Source organism: Falco cherrug, chromosome 13 (genome assembly GCF_023634085.1).
Source record: "Falco cherrug isolate bFalChe1 chromosome 13, bFalChe1.pri, whole genome shotgun sequence".
In the NCBI taxonomy this organism is placed as follows: Eukaryota; Metazoa; Chordata; class Aves; order Falconiformes; family Falconidae; genus Falco; species Falco cherrug.
Window position 1 is genome coordinate 20,421,638 of NC_073709.1, and position 20,911 is coordinate 20,442,548.

A 20,911-nucleotide genomic window follows, 5' to 3' on the forward strand; every position below is an offset into this window, starting at 1 on the left:
TTTCCAAAGCCAACTGTGGCATAAGCTAGTTTTTTAAGCAGTTTTGTACATATGGGGGTTTATTTGAAAGACAGGAGAGTGAGCAAAGAAAGCTCTAATTACCACAAGTTAAGTGTTGCTTTGCAAATTTTCATGCCACAATTCAATTAAGTTTTAAAAATCATTAAGAAGTGTTTATGATAAACTCTCAAAGAAATTAGCAGAAGACTTATCAGAATGTACAAGTTCCAGCAGAGGTAGCATGCATGCAGGCAGTGTCCATCTATTCCCTTAAATAACCAGAACCATTCTATGGCCTTCAAGCCAACTGGAAGAATTTCGCCAGGGTCCTCGATTTTAAATCCTCCTGCTCTCCAGCATAGTGTGGTTATCACTAAACTGCCTACTGGCAACAGCCCCAAGCTGATGGATGCTAATTCCTCAGACTATGCCAGGCAAGTGTCTAGCATGCACTGAAACTGTTGTAAAGAACAATACTAGAGACACAGCTTCAGAGCCCAGGAACATAACCTATCACTACTTAATTATTATCCCCAGGGGTAATCTCCTGAGAATTATTAGTGATGGGAATAAATTCCCTGGGCAGAATGAATTAGGCCAAGAACCCTGGAGAATGTGGTCTATTTAGAGAGAAAAACCCAAGAAGTCAGCAGAGGATTTATTTTGCTTGCCTGGAGCTTTTTATTGATTCTTTCCTTTGGTGACGAGACCAGCTAACCAGGTTTCCATAGGCTGCTCCTTTTTCCTGTCCCTTGTCTGCCATGTGTGTCTTTCCCTCCCACATCTCTTAGCCTGGACTCATTTACATCTGACTCTTCTTTTGTCCCTTATGTAGCTGACCACAGCCTTTCCTTCTAAAACTCCTTCCTTTCCCTAGCACATCTTTTGCAACCATCCTACTTGGATGAGTATCTTCAGCCCCCTCTTTGGGTATGTTTGTGCTTTTGGCCTTTTGTTTTTCATATCTCTGGATCTGTATCTTTTACTTCTGGGTTTGTATTTTCTACAAATAGAGCACAGTTACTGTGCTGAGGACCCACAGATCTGTCTCAAGCTTTTGGTCCATACTGAAATCCTAGTGCTTCGTTCACACCTTGTGTATGACTCAAGCATGGCATGGCTAAAATAAAATGCTTGCTCTCCACCTTATAACTCCTGTTTCCCAACTACTATGGGTGACACTACCACCATACAGTGCTTTCTCTAGATTCTCATATACAAACACCAATAGTTTTTCTCCATGAATAACTTATCTCTAAGTCTACTGCTTCAGCTATATCACATTTTGAATTAATTCCTCAGGACCTTCTTTCCTTTCCACATCAAGCAAATAGCTGTCCTTACCTCTAAAGCTGAATCATACCCATGACCTCTCACTCAGCAGTGAAAAGACAGCTCCTCTCTGAGATCATTTCAGATCCTGTTATCCACTCACTAGATTGTAAAATAAACACCTTTTCATTTCCTTTGTCCTTTGGAGGCATTCCTGGTCATCACGTGTGCCACCATTCTCCTTCTAAAGACTTATTTCCTGATTCGGTAGCAGGGAAGTCTCAGCAACAAGAAACTTCTTACTATGCTGATGAATGTAATCTCATCATTTTCTCTTACTCTTCCAGTCATTTGCTTCTATCATTTTTGGTCCTGATTTGTAAGTGTTGTAGACACTTTTGTATTGGGTTGTTAAGAGCGAGTTCCCAGGGCCTCTAGTCCATAAGCTAGGCTGGCCTATTAGCATGTGTGCTGTTTGTATTTGGGTTTAAAAAATTCATCTTGGTCTCCTCATTAAGACTGAGCTCTGTATTCCAGTAAATATCCTAACACTGTGATACAGCAGAAGCCGTGATAAGCAGTAATATTGTCTTATTAGCTGTGACTCCTGCCTTCAGGCTTAAGAAATGTCGTACATCTGGGACTTTTCTTATAATAACAAAAATGAGTGTTCATAACTTTTAAAAATTGGGCTCTTTGCATCACTTGATGAGGAGGCTTTGCAAGTCTTTCCAAGTAAACTGTAATTGCAGATGGCTGATTTGTGGTTGATTTGATAAAAAATCAATCTGTCACCTGGAGTAATTGTTTTCCATTTGTGTCAAGAATAATTAAATGCTTTTTTATGAAAACACTCACTTGGCTTGCAAGTACCTAAGCAAGCTGGTGGTTTATCTCATAGGAACCCACGTAACTTGCACACTAAAATGAAACATCAAAGCAGGCAGCATCTCTGTAAACATAACCAAGCTCAGGCAGAGAAACACAGTTTAATTTTTCTTTTTTTATTAAGGTTCTTCCATCTGCCCCTCACTTCCATTTTGATCCCAGAAGGAAACGGGCCGGCGGGATTCCCAAGCGCCGCCAGCGCCGCCCTTCCGGGGCAACGCGAGGACTTAAGTTTTTCTTATTATCGGCGAGGCTGAGGCATTTTTCTTGGCATTTGCCCGCCGCCTGCCACGCTTTTAGTGGCTCCCCGTGTGACGGACCTACCGAGCGCGGCAGCTCCCGCCTTCCCCTCAGAGCGAGCGGGCGGCGCCGGGAGCCCGCGCTCAGCCCCGGGCGGATGGCGCCGCTCGCGCCCCGTCGCCCACGTGACTTCCTCCCTAGGGCAAGGGCGGGCGGGCCCGACACCAGCCGCGGAACCGCGGAGAAGGGCGCGCAGAGCGGTACGCAGCTGCCGGGCCGTGCCGCGCTGGGAAAGTCGGTGCCGCCCCCCCGCCCCGCGCGCAGGAGCGAGGCGCGCAGAGCTCACCCTGTTCTCCCCTCAGCGAGCGGCCCCCTCCCGGCCGCCTTCCGGTGGAGCAACTCCGGGTTGGCTGCCGATCGACCCAACCCGGCGCCGGCGCTGCGCCGCCGACCTTGCGTGGAGCATCCCATCAGCGGCGCGGGGGAGGGAATTAGAAGCACGCCGTTGCCCGAACGGGTCCATTCCGAGGGCTGGGCCGTCGGTCCCCCCTGCGGGGAATGGTTCCTCCCGTCACGTGGTGCGGCGGAGGCGGAGCGCCGGCGCCGGCCGCCCCCTCGCCCCCTGGTGCGCGTGCGCGGTAGCGCGGATTCCGCCTCACGTGCTCCTCTGCGGCCTGCGCGCGCGGCGGCCATGGCTGCGCTGCTGAGCTCCGCCGGGCGCCTGCGGGCGTTCTGCCCGCGCCTCCTGCCCCTCCTGCTCCGCCCGCCCGCCGCCGCCGCCGCCCGCCCTCCGGCCCCCGCCAGGTGAGACCCGGCGCCACGGGGCTGCCAGCCGCTCGCCGGTGGGCCGGCGGCCGCTGGGGCGGCGGTCCCCGTGTCCAAGGGCACTGGCGAGCCCGCCGCCGCTCCCTTGCTGCGCTGCCCCTGTGGCTGCCGGCGGCAGCCCTGCGGCTTGGCCCGGCCCGGCCCGGCGGTCTCCGGCTGCGTGTGCGCGGCGGGGCCGGCTAGGGGTTGAAGGCCGCGGGGGAGCCCCGTCTCCCTCCGATGGGGGCGGGCCGCTTCCCACCGGTGTGTCGCCGGGCGGAGTGCGCCCCGCTCTGGGAAGGGCGCTGACCCTCGGGGGTCAGGGAGCGGGGGTTGAGCGGTGCCCGGCCGTGGGGAGCCGTACGGCCGCAGTCTGGGCAGCAGCCGGGCTCCGCTGTGGCAGTAGCCGGCCGGGGTGGCTTGATTCCTGCGCTGCGGGCCCCTCTGCCATCGCGCAGGTGGGGTGGAAAACTGCCCCCTTGCCCCACTAACGCATGGTTGGGGCCCTGCAGCACGTTTGGAGACACAACTCTGCCTTAACACGAGTCTGCTTTTTTAATTAACAAAATTTTTGTTTTGGGAGAGCTAAGCTTTCTCTCTGGTGGTGGTGCACTGTGGCTCCACATTTGGGATGTTTTTTGCCCTGATCACATATGTCTTGGATGTCAAAGTGTATAAGGCTTGGCCTTGGATACATGAGCAAATGTCAGAGCCCCTGTTTGTAGGAAACATACAATATTTCAGGTTTTTCTGAATGCACTGTTTGTTTTTAACAGATCATGAGGGTGCTGTTACCGTTGTTGTAGAGGCAAGCTGGTTGCTTCTGTAACTTTTTCCTTAATTACTCGTTCTAAGAAGGAAGCACCATGTGCAGATGATGACTGTGTCAAAGAGTTGGTATTTATGTTTTGTATTTCATCTACCGAGTATGCTGTTAAAACTACATGAAGACTTGCACAAGCTTTTTTAACGTTAGGGGTTACTTAATTGTCAGCAAGTTCTCAGACTTGTTGAATGAGAAAGGTCTGTTTATGACTTCTGAGCCGTGATGGGGTTAGATTCTTGGCTTCCACCATGTCCAGGTTTAAGTCTGAAAAAAGAGAGTTGGCAATGAGTTGAGATGCTTGACTTTTCATTTATGTCAAGTGATTTGCTGTGATTATAATTACAGTTGTTCAATAAAACTTTGTATAAAAGTAAGTAATAATTAAAAATAACTTGCAAATATAGATGTCTAGCTAAAAAGAAGTATAGATCCATTTCCTTCAAGGATGTAAGTGTTTGCTGTATTTTTTCCAGTGTTTGCAAAGCCTATTGAGATTTCAGTGCAGGCAGGTGGGAAGGGGATATGATGCTTCTATTCAGATAGCAGCTAATGTTGCCATTAGCTCTCAATGTGGCAACACAGAGTTGTTATCTGAAAAAAACTATCAGCATGTAGCTTTAGTTAGTATTAGTGACCGAGCTTGAAATTAATCTCTTCTTAGATGTCCAAATGATGCTGTAGACAAATTTTTGCATAACTATTAAGAACATAAAAGTATTAAACACATACACGGAGTTTTATGACCTGACATAATAACTTAGTGCTATGAAGGGGAGAAAGTTCTTCTGTCCCGTTTTGCTTGTGCCTTAATATAGTGTTGGTGGTCCTTCTAAGTCAATGTAACAATTCCTGGCAGAAAACCAAAACAGTTTTCTGCTATTCTAGATTCTGTTCACAAAGTCTTCTGGGGAACAGAATCTAGAATGGCAAAAAATTCTTCCGGTTTCACAATTCACAAATTCCAGAGCTGGTTCAGGAAAAGGGATGGAAACAGGCAAGAGTCAGCAATAGAGAACTCCTACAGGCAAGTCTCACCACCAAAATAAATCTGTTGCTACATGCACTAACTTTAGTGCTTATCAAACCGATCGTGAGCCGATTTTATTTGGTAGTCTGACAGAAATCTTACAAAAAAAAAAATCAACCAACAGTTTTCTGCTGGTTTTAGTGATGGAAACGTAACAGGTTGTTGAGTGCTAAAGTTGGTGGGAAGGATGAAGTAGACCTGTGCAGGAGGGACCAGGGAACTGGGAAGATGTCTGCTGTATGGTTGGCAGCAGAACCACATGTTTGGTTAGCGGCAAATCAGTAATAAACTTTTCTACTTTGTGGTAATTCAGCTGATTTTTGTTTTCCTCAGCTGGAAACTTAGTTTCCGTAATTAGTTTGTTCAGAGAAGTAATAGTCACCGAAATTGACATATGACTTGATGAAGGACTAACAGTGTATTTTTTTCTCCTAGAACCCTGTTTCTGGAAAAAAACTTGAAAAGTGCTTTATGCGATGGTAACTTGGCTCTGATAGCTGAGTTTTGGGTTTTTGGTTAGTGGTTTGTAGTTATTACCCCTGCACCCCCCTTGCACCAATATTCCTCTGTATTTTCAAGTATAAATGGGGTCATATGTGGGATAGTTCAGTGATTGTTCCTAAAACTCTTCAGTTCTCAGGCTAGATCTAGTTAACTATGCGAGTAGGTTCGTGGTAGAGAATACATTCACAGGAAACAGCAGCAATATTTAGCTCATAGTTTTTAGGTTTTGGTCTAAACTGAATTATATTGGAGTAAGACTGAGCAGCACATGTGAATTTGTACGTTCTGTCCAGTAATTTCATTCCCAAGATAATTTTTTACCTACAATCTTTGTCTTACTGTCACTGTACTAGTTATGAATTTAGGCATCCTAGTGCACAAGCGATGCTCTGGGGCCAAAGTGTTTGTTAAAATAAAAAAGTCAACATTTATGAACTGAAATTGCGCATCTAAGCATATAATTTCATTTTATTTTTTTTCCCTAAATAACTATTGTTGTGTTTTTCTACTTAAGCCTTAATTTCTGGAAGAAATTTTCTCTGTAAAGAACTAGAATGACATATGGACAACTTTTAGACTTGGTATAGTCACTGCTCAGGTCTTGAGATGGTATTTTGAGAGTGAAATGCAGTCTGCTGCAGTAAATTCCAGAGAATATTGATAAAGTTCTGATTGGAATAGTGGACAAGAACCCCCACAGTTTTAAGAGTAAATGAATAACAAGGAATAATTAGCATTTTGCAAGAGAAGGGGGTAAATGACTTTAAGTTTACATGTTCTTGGTATAGTTGCTTTAGCATTGAACATAATAAAGTCAGTTCAGAGGCTGGTCTGTGACTTTCGTTACAGTAATGGTTACAGAAAAGTTGCAAATACGTTAACTTATTTAGAAATGTGAGACAGCAGTCATTCACATTACAGCAGAGATTTTATCAAAGCGTCATACCGGTCTGATTTTTAATCTAAACTTCAGAAAGTGGGTTAAGACAGTAGATGGAATATCCAGTTGCATTGGTTGAGAAGCATTTCATAGCAAATGAGATCAGATCTGTGGCAAATTTATGATTTCATTTGACTGCCTCTAGGATGAGATGTGAAATATACTGAGCTGTATGTTGTGACTCTGGCATGCAATTAAAATGGGATGTACAACAAACTTCAGATCTACAACAGCAAACTAGCTGTAGGAACTTTGTTCATACAAGCTTTGCTAAGGAGAGAAATGCTTGAATTTGCTGCTAGTAGCTGACTCAAGCTACTAGCTACAAGCTCTCAGTCAATGAGTGTTCAGAGTAGATTTTGAATTAACATCAGAATATCTTTTGGGAACTTTATTCTGCATACTTGCGGTGATTATGTTATGTTTTGATGTTACAGCTTGCTGCTGTGGCAAGTTAGTGTTGGGAGAAAGGGTATTGGCTTCATTCTTCCCACACTGATCGCCCACCCATTGCTGGACAGCTTGTCCTACTCTGTCATGGTGCTCCTTGGACCTATTACTGCGTTCATTTCATTTGCTAGACTGCAAGGAGAACATTTCTGACGGATCAACAGGTTTTATTGGATCAATTAAGGATCTGATGAACTCCAGAAGAGTGGAACCACAGGCAAAAGGAGAAGAGGGAACCAAACCCTGTGATGATGGTGTGATGTTAGATCACTGCAGCTGTATTGTTGAACTGTACTTTTGGATGTGTGAGTGCTATGATACTCATCCTGAAGTCAACACCCTATGTATCTTCAGAGAAAAGGAGAACAATTGGGCTCCTAAGGCATAGATCTTGAAAGTATAGCTGAGGAGGAAGATCAAGTGGAATCCATGTGCAAGTCTTGTGAGGCATCTTTGGCTTTACTGTCACTTCTTCACCTTGAGATTCTTGGCTGTAAGATTAAATGTAGCTTTTTAGGAATGCAGAGCAAAGAGCATTTCCCCAGACAGCAGATTGTACTGTAGTGAAACCTGCTTTTTGCAAGATCTGTGTTCCGTTCAGAGGAGTGATTGTTTATGAAGTTAGTAAGAGGGTACCGTGTGCGATGCTTCTCAAGTTGACCTTATAAAGACTTTTGCCTTTTGGTACATTGTAGTGTGTTTGTACAACAGTGAAGCATGTTGGTGAGAATACCCTTTTAAAGAATCTTGTGTCAGATCTACGGGGGATTTGGTTTGAGCCTTGGGGTAAGCCAGAAGTTAAAATCCCAAATATTCATGGCTTAACGTGTGATATGGTGTGGGTTTTGTTTTTTGTTTTTAATTAGCTGCAAACAAGTTGTTTTTGGTTATTTACTATCATACTTGGCAATCCATCACCAGTAGACAAAAATCTAGAATTGAATGCTTAATTACTTTAGCAAAATGGTACAAGTGGTAGAATGCATGGGCTTTAAATGCAGAGGAAGTGTTCAATAGATTTGTATTTGGTAGTGATGAAGCAATGCTCTGTTGTAGTGAAGTTTCACAAGCTGCACTGCTGTAGTTGTTGTATGTGTTGTAGTGATGGACATAAAACATCCAGAGACTTCCTAAGAAATAGCACAAAGCAAAGTGTTTCTGCTTTGCTTCTTGTGAATCACTTAGGCACAGTTCTCCAAAAAACTGGAGATTTCTCAGTCTGCATAAAATATCAAAATTTTGTCTGAGGTAGAATCCTTCTGGATCTCACTGAAACAAGGGTACAGTGGCCTGAACATTGTGGCTCTTTTTTTTTGTAGGTGACCCTGGTATAGGTGACTATAGTCAGGGGAAATACTGTTTAGCAGTCCTGTGAATTATGCTGGGATCTCAGGTGGTTTATTTAGTCTTATATTTAGTAAATTTAATGCTAAGTCTGTAGTGCTTGTATTTACAGTAATGAATTTTAACTCTTATGTTTACCATTATTCTACTTTGAATATGGCTTGTATTTTGAAAACCATTTCATACGCATTTCACCTATTTAGTTTAGTAAGAACAAAACATTCAGTACTTTCTTAGAAAAAGCGTAGCAGCTACCTTATTGTGCCTCTGATAAAGGCAGGCAAATATCTGTATGGTGGCTTTGTGATTCTTTTTTTGAATGTCTGGAATGGGTCAAGTTTTACAGAAAGTAAACCTGCTGCTGCTGCCAATGAGAGCATTGGAACCATTTACTTCTTGAATTTTGGGAAAGATAGGACATTTTTTACTTGGTCTGATGTGTAGGATATGTTCCTTTAGGAAACTGAAGGCACTGCCTTCAGTGTGCTCTAGAAATATGGAAAACATGTAAGTACATCAGTATGGTACTGGGCTTCTCACTGAACCATTGCAAACAATTTTACTACTTGAGTCAGTATGAATTTCCCCATGTGCACTTCACCTCTGCATAATTTTTTTTTTTTTCAGTTTATCTTCAAGTACTTTCCAAATGTTCCAAAATAAGCTATTTTGGAGGTGAAAAGTTGCCACTAAATAGTGGGTGGTCGTGTGTTGGGTTTACGAACGTACAATTGGTTAAACTTTGCTGTGTAGGCAAGGTCTGTGCTTTTAATCTTCACAGTTGTAGAGACAAAGCTGAAAATGGTGTAAAGGTACAGTAGTATCAGAAGGCTACTTGTAATTTCTGATTGTGTGAATGGGAGAGAGATCACTTTATAGGGCTTAATATCCATTTCAGCTTCTCTGGATAGGTACAAAGAAACATAGTTATGAAGCATAGTAAAGAGAAATTACACATGTGGGGGAAGAATCAAATTGCTAATTGAAACATCTGAAGATTATTGTGCAGCTTCACGTGCTTGCAAATGTAATGTTTCATATGGAGAAATTCTTAAAATGCCATGTACAGGTAATTGATGAAAGTAAAAACTTGACATTCATTGCAGCCCTTGGAGAAGTGTCGTGCATTTTGTGGTGTAGCATAGCATTTAATTCTGAACAAAGTTAATTAAAATAATTGAAAAAATATAGTTACATCATAAGACTATATAATCCAATGTCTAGCACTGAGGCTGGATCAGAAGTGCCAGGGTCATGATAGATTCCCTCCCCTCCCCCAGTCATACTTTATAAGCTTCCAAATGAGAAAGTTTGACTGTCAAAGTATCCTGTTCTAGTATTTCATTACAATTAATATGACAATAATTATTATTACCAGTGTGATGCCTGATGGATTAGGTACAGTTGCTTCTCTGCTTGGAGAGTGAGATGGGATAGATGATTCTTTTTGAGGTTTTTAAACTTGGTTTTTGTGTTTTTGTGAGTAAACACACCATGACAAATAGAATAATTCTGTATTTTATCTATTTTGCTTTTGTTGAAGATTTTAAGTGTGGGGTTTTTTTTTTCTGTGTTATGTTTTGTGTTTAGCAGTGGCTCATTTTCAGTACTTTTTTTGTTGTACTGTTGTCTAGCTAGTCATATACCATCTTATGTTTCTGCATTTGGTTTTTTGCCCAAAACATAAAGCTTTTGTTGGTGTGTATTGAATTTCCTTTTTGTTGATATCAGACCATTACATCAAGTAATCACGATGACTCTGAAGTCTGAGGCTCTCCTTAGAGTTTGCCACTGTTATGGTGCTGTCTACAAATTTTATAAGTTTATTAACTCTTCTGTCATCCAAATTGTTAATGAAATTATTGAATGGACGTGGGTCGTACCACTCTTTTCCCAGTTGGGTCCGGAGATAGCTTAACTTAGGATCCCACATGTATATTCCCAATTTTGCAACAGACCCTGATTAGCACATTTTAAAGTTATGTATATTTTAATTTTTTTTTAAACAACTACTGCACCCCTATTTTTGTAACTGAAAGTAGATCATATCTCTTTGTTTTGCTTATGACATTGTAAGGTAACGTGATGCCAGAAGTCTGTATATCAATCTTTATTTTTCCCAAAACTTTAATGAATTTTTTAAGGTTATTCCAAAGGAGTGGAGATTGAGTAAGGTCCGTTAATGTGTCTTAAATATAACATATCTTAATATTTCTAGAAATTACTTAGCACATTCTTCCCTGTTCTCATCTACAACCCCATCTCCTTATTAAAATTTACTCATGATAAAATGGTTAAAATTTACATAGTATGGTTGCAAATAACATTTTTAGAAAGCTAAACAGTGTATGATCTGTAATTTTTTCCCATTTTAAGAGTAACCGTATATTTTTAAAAACCACCTGTCTTATATTTAGAAGCCTTCCTTGCTGTGTTTTTATGTGACTTCCTGACTAAAATGTTTAACACTGCCTTCTTGATGTTTGTCCTTGCTTTTTTTTTTAAATTCCCCTTAATCGTGTGTTCTTTCTCAACTTCTGAGAATTAAAAGAATCACACAGGATGGTTGAAGATTCCTGACACATGAATAACTGCCTTATTTTGTTAGCTTCTTTTTCTGTTTCACAGGGAGGTTGTGCCGTTAGTATCAATTTTCAGTAAGTGTGTTGTCTACTGCATTCTTCTGTCCTTCGATCGATTGCCCCAAATCAAAACTAATACTGTGTCCCTTAATTTGTCAACTTTACAGGGTTTTTTGGAAGCTATGTTTCTGGTCTGCTTAATCATTCATCTTTAAGCACAGTGAGCTTTTAGCTTTTTTGTTTTAAATATTCTCCTAAATGTTGTGTTCTTAGTTGTAGTACTACGAACCAAATGTAAGACAGTAGATGCCTGCACCTTCATCCAATTTTTGAAGCCACAGTTATTTTTAACAAACTCTTATTATGGGATTGGCTTTAACATGATTTAAGGCACTGCGTAATGCTAAAGTCTAATTTATTCAAATGCTGAAAGCCTACATATGATAAGGTACTCATGAGTCTTATGATAGACATTCTATTTCACATTGATAATGGTAATTTAGGTGGATGCCTGTGGAAGTTTTAAGAGTCCCTCAGTTTGTTTTATACTCTCATACTCTTTTCCCATCTGTCTAAAACTGAAACTCAGACACCTATGTTGCCATTTTTTAAATATCTTCAATCAGTATAAATTAACAGAAACACCAGTACTATGTTTGGTAATACCTGGGGGTGGGGTCTAAATAGAAATGCCCAATTCTACTAATCTTTGAGAAGGGTAAGTTAGTGTATGAAAGAAACGCTGCATGTGTGAGTATAATATTTTAGTGTGCAGCTGTAGCAATTGATACAGTATAATATTATAAACTTGTTATAAACAGCATTGTGTAAACAGTATCTTTGTCTGTGACACAGACACTGGGATCGAGTGCACCCTCAGCAAGTTTGCCAACACCACCAAGCTGGGTGGTGTGGTTGACACGCAGGAGGGAAGGGATGCCATTCAGGGGGACCTTGACAGGTATGAGAGGTGGCCCCATGCGAACCTCATGAAGTTCAACAAGGCCAAGTGCAAGGTCCTGCATGTGGGTCATGGCAATCCCAACACAGATACAGTCTGGGCAGTGAATGGATTGAGACCAGCCCAGAGGAGAAGGACTTGGGGGTGTTGGTGGACGGGAAGCTCACCATGAGCTGGCAATGTGCCCTTGCAGCCCAGAAGGCCCACCATGTCCTGGGCCGCTTCACAAGAAGCGTGGCCAGCTGGTGGAGGGTGGGGATTCTCCCCCTCTACCTCGCTCTGGTGAGACCCCACCTGCAGTACTGTGTTTGGCTCTGGGCCCCCCAACATCAGAAGGACACAGGCTTGTTGGAGCAAGTCCAGAGGAGGCCATGAAGATGACCAGAGGGCTGGAGCACCTCTCGTCTGAAGACAGGCTGAGAGAGTTGGGGTGGTTCAGCCTGGAGAAGAGAAGGCTCTGGGGACACCTTACTGCAGCCTTCCAGTGCCTAAAGGGGCCTGCAGGAAAGTGGGGAGGGACTTTGTACAAGGGCATGTGGTGACAGGACAAGGGGTGATGGCTTTGAACTGGAAGAGGGCAGATTTAGGTTAGGTATTAGGAAGACATTCTTTACCCTGAGGGTGGTGAGGCACTGGCACAGGCTGCCCAGAGAAGCTGTGGATGCCCCATCCCTGGAAGCGTTCCTGGCCAGGTTGGATGGGGCTTTGAGCAACCTGGTCTGGTGGAAGGTGTCCCTGCCCATGGCAGGAGGGTTGGAACTGGATGATACGTAAGGTTCCTTCCAACCCAAATTAGTCTTACAATTCTGTGATCATGCTAAATGCTAAGCAAGGAGAGTTTAATAACAAATGAAACTTGAGTCCTTTCATGCTGTTAACCAGCATATTTTGGAGTATGCACATACTGTTTTTACCTTCATACTTAATGTTATGGAGCTATGCAAGTGCTTCAAAAAGTTTGTGAGTTTTGACATATGGAGAATCTTACAAAGATTGCTTTCTTAAAACAGTGCTGCACTTAAGAACTGTAGATATAAATTCATTTACTGTTACAAGTGTGCTGTGTGGCATAAGATATAATTCAGTAATTTGCAGAATACTATAAAAGAATAGCAGATTTTTTATAGAAAAATACGTTTAATTTTTAATATGCGGCACAGGAGTTTTGTCCGCTTGTGCTTTGATTGTTATTGGACATCAAAGTATAAACTTCTGTGTTATAAAGACAGAAAGTCCTGTGTTGCTGTTGGCTTTCAAAGCATTTTTTGCAACCTGACTTGGAAGTATTCTGAAAAGCTTTCAGTAAGCTTTTTCAAAAAGGTATATAGAAGTGGATGTAAGGACAATTGAGAACAGACTTCCAAAAATGCATGTGTGCAACCATAATTTTACCGGACCAGGCTGTTCACAATTCTGTTTTGGCACAAATACTATTTCCTTATTTTTCTGTGTATCAAATTATTCTTAAAAAACCAACAACAACCAAACAAACTTGGCAAGCTCTTACTGTTGTGGTAGAAATAAGACTCTCATTGTGTTAGTTCTTGTTGTCAGACTTTTATTTTGAGAAAATAAATGTTTAAACAAATCCAGTGTTGATGTTTATTGGTTGACATCACAGGATGGCCGCTTTGTCCTCATTAATGTGAATTCTGCAGAATGGGGACTGATCCCGTTGTTAAGCCATTGGTGTCTAAAACACTGACCTCTGCATTAGTTTTTGTATGATTTTTCAAAAGCATGCAGGAGCTTTTGTGAGAAGTCGTAATGGGGCAATAGACTTCTGTAGCATTTGAACAGCTTCAAAATTTTTCCTTTTCTGGGAATAGCATTTGAACCCTTTAACTCATGAGATGAGTCCAACTGAAAATCTCAGAGAAACAGCTGTCATGGTGAAAAGATATACGTGACTATATATTTTTAAGTAGAAAGACACTGTAATGAATTACCTGTATTTATTTGTTGTTATCAATATGGAAAGTGTTTCAGTAACTTCATCAGAAAGAAGTGCATTATCTCTCTGTCACTGTGTGGCTAGTTTAGTTGCAAAATGAAGTGTAATCTCTGTTTGTTTGTTTTTGTTTTTATTTCAGCAGCAACATTGTGTATCAAATAAAGTTCCTTACAGTTGCACCTCAACAGGAGGGAAGTGTTAAAGAAGAACCAGTTTCAGAAATTCAAACCAGACAGACCAGGCAGTTTGACTGGGCATTAAATAGACTAGATAACTCTGTCAGAAAAACTGGCCGCATCCCTAAAACTCTTCTACTAAAAATCTACGGTGAAATGTGTAAAACAGGTAAGCTGCTTCCAATTAAAACAAAGTAAAAGCTAAATTCAAAGCTCAATATAATAAATCATCAAACCAAGCAAATTAATTGAAAGATTTATGTTTTGAGTATTGTTTAATTTGCTTTATATGTTGGTGAACAGACTTTATAAATGCTTTAGAGGTGTTACTTTGCTTTGAATGCACGTTTACTTTTGTGTTGGGTTTTTTTTTTCTTTGGGAATTAGTAAGTTGTGAAAATTCAGTGTGCTTTTAAGAAAGCTTATCATACTGCCTTATTGCGGACTTTACTCTGGTAATGTTACACCTTTCTCATAAAACTGCATTGTGCACTCTGAACAGGGATCAAATCTGTCTGCTTTACACAGCGTGTTTTTCAAATATGTGCAATAAGCCATGCTGTCCTTAAGAAGTGATTTGTTTTTAAAATGAAATTATACGGGGAAATATGGAGGTTATCCCCAAGCTTCTACACTGCCAGGTAGCTGTGGTTATTCAGGACAAGAAAGCTTTCCCTTTTTTTGAATAAAACAAAAAGAAACAGTTGAGGCATTGTTCATTCTGACAGATTCCGTACCCCTTTGGTTAAAAAATAGCTGGTCTATATTAACACTGTGCAAACCAGGTGCCACAATTGATAAGGTTTGGTACTAGTTAGCATGAGTCAATGAAGATATTTGCTAAATATGCTCTCTTAAGTTCTACTGCCAATATTTATCAATGGCAGCATGTATTGTTTTGTTTTAAATTTTGCTGTGTATTACTCTGGACTGTTCATGGCTTGTGTACCTGGGATTGTGCTTTTAAAGGTTTTGCACTTCACTGTTTAAAAGCTGAGTCTTCAATTCATGCTCTCTTTCTGTTGAACTTAGTTTTTTCTTGTTGCTTGTGTTATCCTTCCTGATTCTGACTGCTTTGTCTTTTTTAGGTATAAACATAGTTTGCAAGTGTGGGTTGGCAAGAATTTTGTGTCTCTAAGCTTATTTGCAAATCAGTTCTTGACATTTGATTAGTTACACATTTTTTAAGAAGTCATATTATGAAAAGATTAATTACTTGTAGTGGTTTCCTTTGGTTGTGTAAGTAAATTTAAAAGAAGTGTAGAATGTCACAAGAGATTTAACAAGGATGCTGTTAAGATAAATGAAAAATATTTCCATATGAAAAAATCGGTCCTTTTTTACTAATAATGTTAAAAACTAACTTAGCAAAAGTGTGGGAGGTTAGTTACTGTTGATTTCTTAAAAAAATTGCCTGTTTATATTATTCTTACATTTCTAATTACAAAACAAAAAATGCTCGATTAAGGTGTTCGCTGTAGATCTCTTACCCTGCATCTTTCTACACTCATACTGCTGAACCTTTTCCCATTTTGGGTTGTTTGGTTGAGTTTTTTTGGATGGGAGTGAGGGTGTGTGTTGTCTTTTTAATTATTGTTGCTGTTTTGGGGCGGGGTTTTTTTGCCTTTCAAGGTACTTGGTTGCTAGTGTAAAACTGGCATCATGAGTACTGGAGATGTGATGGCATTTTTATTGCATGAACTAATTGTATGGAGGGATTTAAAAGTTAGTCAAGTATGACTTATCTCACCACTCCATTATGACTTCAGAAGTTCAAATCCCCATTTGCAATTTTTACCTGGCCCCTCTCAATGTTTTAACTTCTCATTTTCTCATTGTCACTCATTTTTTCGCAGCGCTGCCTGTGTTTCTTTCTAGATGAGCATACTCTATATTAACTTTCCCGGTGTAGATTGTACTCCTGAAACAGTTTGCAATAGTTACATGGTATCCTAGATTTACTGACTCTTTTCAGTACCTAAAGATCTAATTCTAGGCAGTATATAGCTTTCTGCAGTTGAGGTTTTTCACTTGATTTTGCCATTAATTTATAGCTGTTTCTGCAGTGCTGTATAATTAAAAATTACATTTACAGTGAATAGCAGCAGCTGGACATACAGTTACTGGCAACAGCTCTGGCCTCTATGCTGGGCTGTACACAGTTTTGGAGTGTTGGCATGATGATTTGGAAGTAAATTACAAAGCATAAGTGATGCTTATAGACTTCAGGTTGTGTTGGAAGTGTTGAGTCTTTCAAGTCTGCATGTATGTGTGTGTTTGAGACACAAAAAACCTTACAGATTTTTTTCATCATTTGTGTTGTATGTGAACATTTACCTTGCTCCTTGTTAGATGAAATTACTTCTGAAGTACACCTTTCTCTGTAATAGGAAAGGAATAGACAACTTTTTTTGCCTTCCTCGCCCCCCCCCCTTCCCACTTTCTAAATAAACTCTTCTTTTTATTAGAAATTGTTGGGTTTGCTTATAAAGATGCAATTGAGAAAAAAATTCTGTCTCCATTTTATTGGATAATCTGTGATAAATTCTGCAGCTCTGCCTTACTTAGCCTCAGGAGTAGTGATGAAGTCTGAGAAAAGCAGATGAGTTTATAGTTTCTTTTTCAGCATTTTGGGGCTAGTGCAGAAGTCAGAAAAAGCCGGCATTCTCGCAGTTTTCTTCAATATTTTTTTATATATAAGTTATTGATTTTATATTGAGCATGGACAGAAGTGGAAATGGAAATTTCACTGTGGAGTCTCTGAATACCAGTTTTAGAATAGTATGGAATTGATATGAATTATTTTGCCATTTTAGAAATTTACCAGGAAGTTATGTCCCTATAGGATAAAATCATTTATGGGTCTTGGATTAGGAAATTTAAAGTATTAGATCATCTGAGTTTAGTATTTTGTGTTGTACTTGTTAAAAATTCTGCTCAGCTGGGCTCATTATTATGCTATTGTGGAAGGTGTTCCTGGCCATGGCGGGGGGTTGGAATTTGGTGGGCTTTAAGGTCCCTTCCAACCCAAACCATTCTATGATAAATAGCATGTTTTATCATGAACCTTTTTCATGAAAGTGCGTAACAGTGTCATAGATTAATAATTTGGATATCCTGTTCAGTAAAAAACTTTGACCTTGGAAAAGATTCTATTCTATACAATATGCATAAATACCACAGTGGATCAATCTCAAATCTTTTTTTCTAATATTAAATGTGTAATTATTTATAAAGAAAGTTGTGATTGTGTTCTACTTGTAGGGTGTCCAGGGAGTAACCAGATCTTGCTTTTATTGCGAAGTTGTGGTGCTCTTTTACCAGAGGTATTGTCACCTGAAAGAACAGAACTAGCCCATATGATATGGGACAAGATGAAAGAACTGGGTAAGTTGGTTTTGTTAGCCTGTCTTCAGGAACAGCTATGTACTTTAGTTACTCTCTTGGTAAATACAATACTGAATATATTTTAGTAGTGTTTAAATGTTGGGTTATAATAGCAAATAAGCATTGCCAAAGAAATGCCAAGTTTTATTGTTCAGGTGAGACCTATTTCCTATTCTGGGAGTTATACTGACATCTAGGGGTATTAATAATAAAGACTTTTTTTTTTCCCCCTATAAGATGCTTAAGCTGGACTCTGGCTTGATTTTGATTATTGTAAGAATATATTTCACTTTTCTGTTAGATGTTATCTTGACATCTGGTGGGCTGAGTGCTACCAGCTATTTTATCAGATTTTTTTTGAGTCATTTATAGATGTTGCATAGGTGAACTACTTCTTGATGGTAATATTGCTGAATCTGTAATGTAGACTGTGGAATAGCATGTGCATGATGTTTCTGTACTCTTGTTATGTTTTAGCCTTTTATAAAAATGTCTGATATTTCAAAGGTGGATAAAAGGAAGCAGTCTGATTATATGTAAGGCTCATACAGAATAAAATTTATGCAAAATTAATCACCTGAGAAAGCTATAAAATCACGTTGAATTCAGAGAATCAATGTTTACTGACTGTGGTTGAAATATTTCCTTAGGTGCTGTGTATGATACAAGCCATTATAATGCTTTACTTAAAGTCTACCTTCAGAACGAGCACAAATTTTCTCCGACAGATTTCTTGGCCAGAATGGAGGAAGCTAATGTGCAGCCCAATCGAGTAGGTACCTTTTTATATCTTCAGTGTTAATACTAGTATCCATTTATTGGATGGAAGTCATTAACTTCCCCTTTTTTGTTTTTTGTAGGTTACATACCAAAGGTTGATTGCTGCTTATTGCAATGAAGGTGACATTGAAGGAGCGAGGTATTCTTTTGTATTTAAGTTTGAAGGGATTTATGCAAAATCGTTCTCATATTCCCTACCATTAATGTTAAAATTTATTTCAGTGTAATTCTTAGAAATTGAGCAAAGAGGGGGTTTAAGTATATTTTAACCAAGCACTGAAGAGCAGTTTTTTAAGAGACAGCTGGAACCTACACAGGCAAAATTAAAACAAGCGATAGACCAGTGTGTTCAAATCAAATTCTATTCAAGCTGCTCAGAAAATAGCTTGTGTTGTCATTTTTAGAGCCAGTTTGAAAAAGTGTATGTTATGAAGCCTTAGTGGCTATGTAAGAAAATGACTACTGGAAAAGGCATTTGAGAACAAAATGGGCTAAGGAGCAAATAGTAGTAATTCTGTTTGTCATCGTTATGCAGGGCTTGCTGGATATCTATATAACGTTTTAATTTTAGCAAGGTTGAGTTTCAACAGTGTGATTGCTGGGCGTGAGAAATAAGTAAAGGAAGATAAAAATAAAAAATCTCATCCCTAGCCTTGTGTCAGCATATTTCAAAGTAACAAATACAATTAATCTGAAAAAATGAAAATAACTGAATTATGAGCATATTATGCAGCATCCCTAAATTTAATAGCTCAGTGACATCAGGATTTGGTTTTGTTACAGTACTTGTCTGGCAAAGCAGCGATAGCTTGGTAGTTTGTTCTCAAAGGAAAAAAAAAATACCTAATCATTCATTGCCTTGTATTTTGCAGTAAGATTCTTGGATTTATGAAGAACAAAGATCTCCCAATCACTGAGGCAGTATTCAGTAGCCTTGTGAAAGGCCACGCAAGATCAGGGTAATGTTCAGTGCCTTTTTCTTATGTTTTCTTTTAGTTTTACTACAATATAAAGTGATACTGTACAGAAAAATTACATACTGCAGAATAGTGTGATGTTTAAAAGACTGTCTTTTTATACATTTTTGAAGCAAAACAGGCCCATTTAACAAAGTAGATTTTTGTATCTGAAAATCTTGAATTTCAAGATAAATTAACTGTACTTTTACACTGTTTGAAAAAGAAACTTGCGGCATTTAGTTTTGAACTTTGTCAACTTTTAAAGTTGAAAGAAGATTTTAAGTAATAAAATAAATTATTTGCACTTTTGCCTTTCAGGGTTTGCTTAGTTAAAATAAGTTTCTGCATGCTTACTGTGTTCTTTGTTTCCAATTTGAATTAATTTAATGATGAAATGTGGAACTCACAATAAACATTATTATGATTAAATCTGCTGAAGGTTGGTCTTTTGAATTCTTTTAGAGATATGAAGAGTGCAGAAAATATCCTTTCTGTGATGAGGATGGCCGGTGTTGAGCCGGGTCCAGACACCTATTTATCACTGCTGAATATGTATGCTGAAAAGGGTGATGCTGATAGCATCAAAAAGGTATTGCAAGTTTGAGTTTATGTACAGCTTATTTGATCTTTTGTTCAGTTCAGCTTTGGAATGCTTTCTATCCATGCAGGAGGAATAATACTGAGATTTATAACTTACATTCTCCTTGTCTGCAGCAGTTAAATTCTTATTTTTCCATCTGAATAGCTGGTTAACTGCAAGCAGTTTCATACTTCATGAAAAATACTTGTCTTTTGATAGTTGCTTTTCACTCTGAGTAAACAGATTTGCCAGTGAGTGATTTGGTAATTTGGGGGGGGGGGGGGGGGGGGTGGTGGGGATGTTAGAGGGGCAAATAATGCATGTGAGGGTTTTTTTTTTTTTGGTAGTTCATACCAACAACTTAGGTTTTCATGAAGTGCAAATAAGCAAATGCTGCCTTACAGGCCTTTGTGTAGCTGGGTTTTTTTTTTCCAAGTATTCTTTCTTTCTTTTTTTTTTTTTTTTTTAAATCAAATAAGTGATTGGAAAGGAATGAGAAAAAAAGTCAGATTGAGTTTAATAAGTAGTATCAGATGGAGAGGATCAAATCAAGGAGAAGGATGTGGGAAGCAGTACTGTACTGTTCTGTGACTTACAAATTAAACGAATCTTCATCAACCAACCTTCTTCCAAACAGTAGCAAAAAGTTTGATTAATCATTCTCCCCTTTTCAAAGTAATCTCTTTAAAGTCATCTCACAATGGGAATACCTCTGGTGTTTTCATATACTACTAGATATTATGTCCTTTTTCTCTGTCCCTTTTTCCTTTTACAGTCTAAAGGTGTTTGATGCTCTCTCTATAGATCTTGAGTATTCTCTCTACCATATTCCATGTATCAAACCCCATGGTTTTTAAAAAAGTAAAAAAACCCTAGCTGCTTTTTTTTATTTTAATGTAAATTTATTATAGTTAAATTTATTCTGGTTTACAGACTCTACAAGAGGTTGAGAAGACTGAAGGGTACCTTATGGATAGAATTTTAATGCAGGTGATTTTTAGCCTTGCCAAGGCTGGATATCCTCAGTACATTGAAGATATTAAAAAACACATAAGATTTGAAAGGGAATTAATTCCAGGTATGTCCTTGGTTACTGCAGCAGTGTTTTGCTACTCAGAGTGGAGAGGGAAAACATTTTCTTTTCTTTTTTTTTTTTCTTTGCAGCAATAACAAATGTTACCCAAAATAGGCAGTTCTATACTTTTCTCTTGAATACTTAGGGCAAATAATATTTTTG

At 39.6% G+C, this 20,911-nt stretch overlaps 1 protein-coding gene across 2 annotated transcripts in view; it reads left to right on the forward strand.

Annotated features, from left to right (window-relative positions):
* Positions 1–2,389: 2,389 nt before the first annotated feature.
* Positions 2,390–20,911, forward strand: part of LRPPRC (leucine rich pentatricopeptide repeat containing) — a 92,500-nt gene continuing 73,978 nt past the window's right edge. The window contains exons 1-8 of one of the 2 annotated variants that reach the window (XM_055725681.1): positions 2,390–3,204; positions 13,935–14,137; positions 17,233–17,355; positions 18,006–18,127; positions 18,216–18,274; positions 19,008–19,094; positions 19,557–19,683; positions 20,608–20,752. In XM_055725681.1, the coding sequence (XP_055581656.1) occupies positions 2,558–3,204; positions 13,935–14,137; positions 17,233–17,355; positions 18,006–18,127; positions 18,216–18,274; positions 19,008–19,094; positions 19,557–19,683; positions 20,608–20,752 (1,513 nt within the window). In that variant the 5' untranslated portion in view covers positions 2,390–2,557. Of the gene's footprint in view, positions 3,205–13,931; positions 14,138–17,232; positions 17,356–18,005; positions 18,128–18,215; positions 18,275–19,007; positions 19,095–19,556; positions 19,684–20,607; positions 20,753–20,911 lie in introns of both variants that reach the window. The other variant, XM_055725680.1, reaches the window with a different exon arrangement.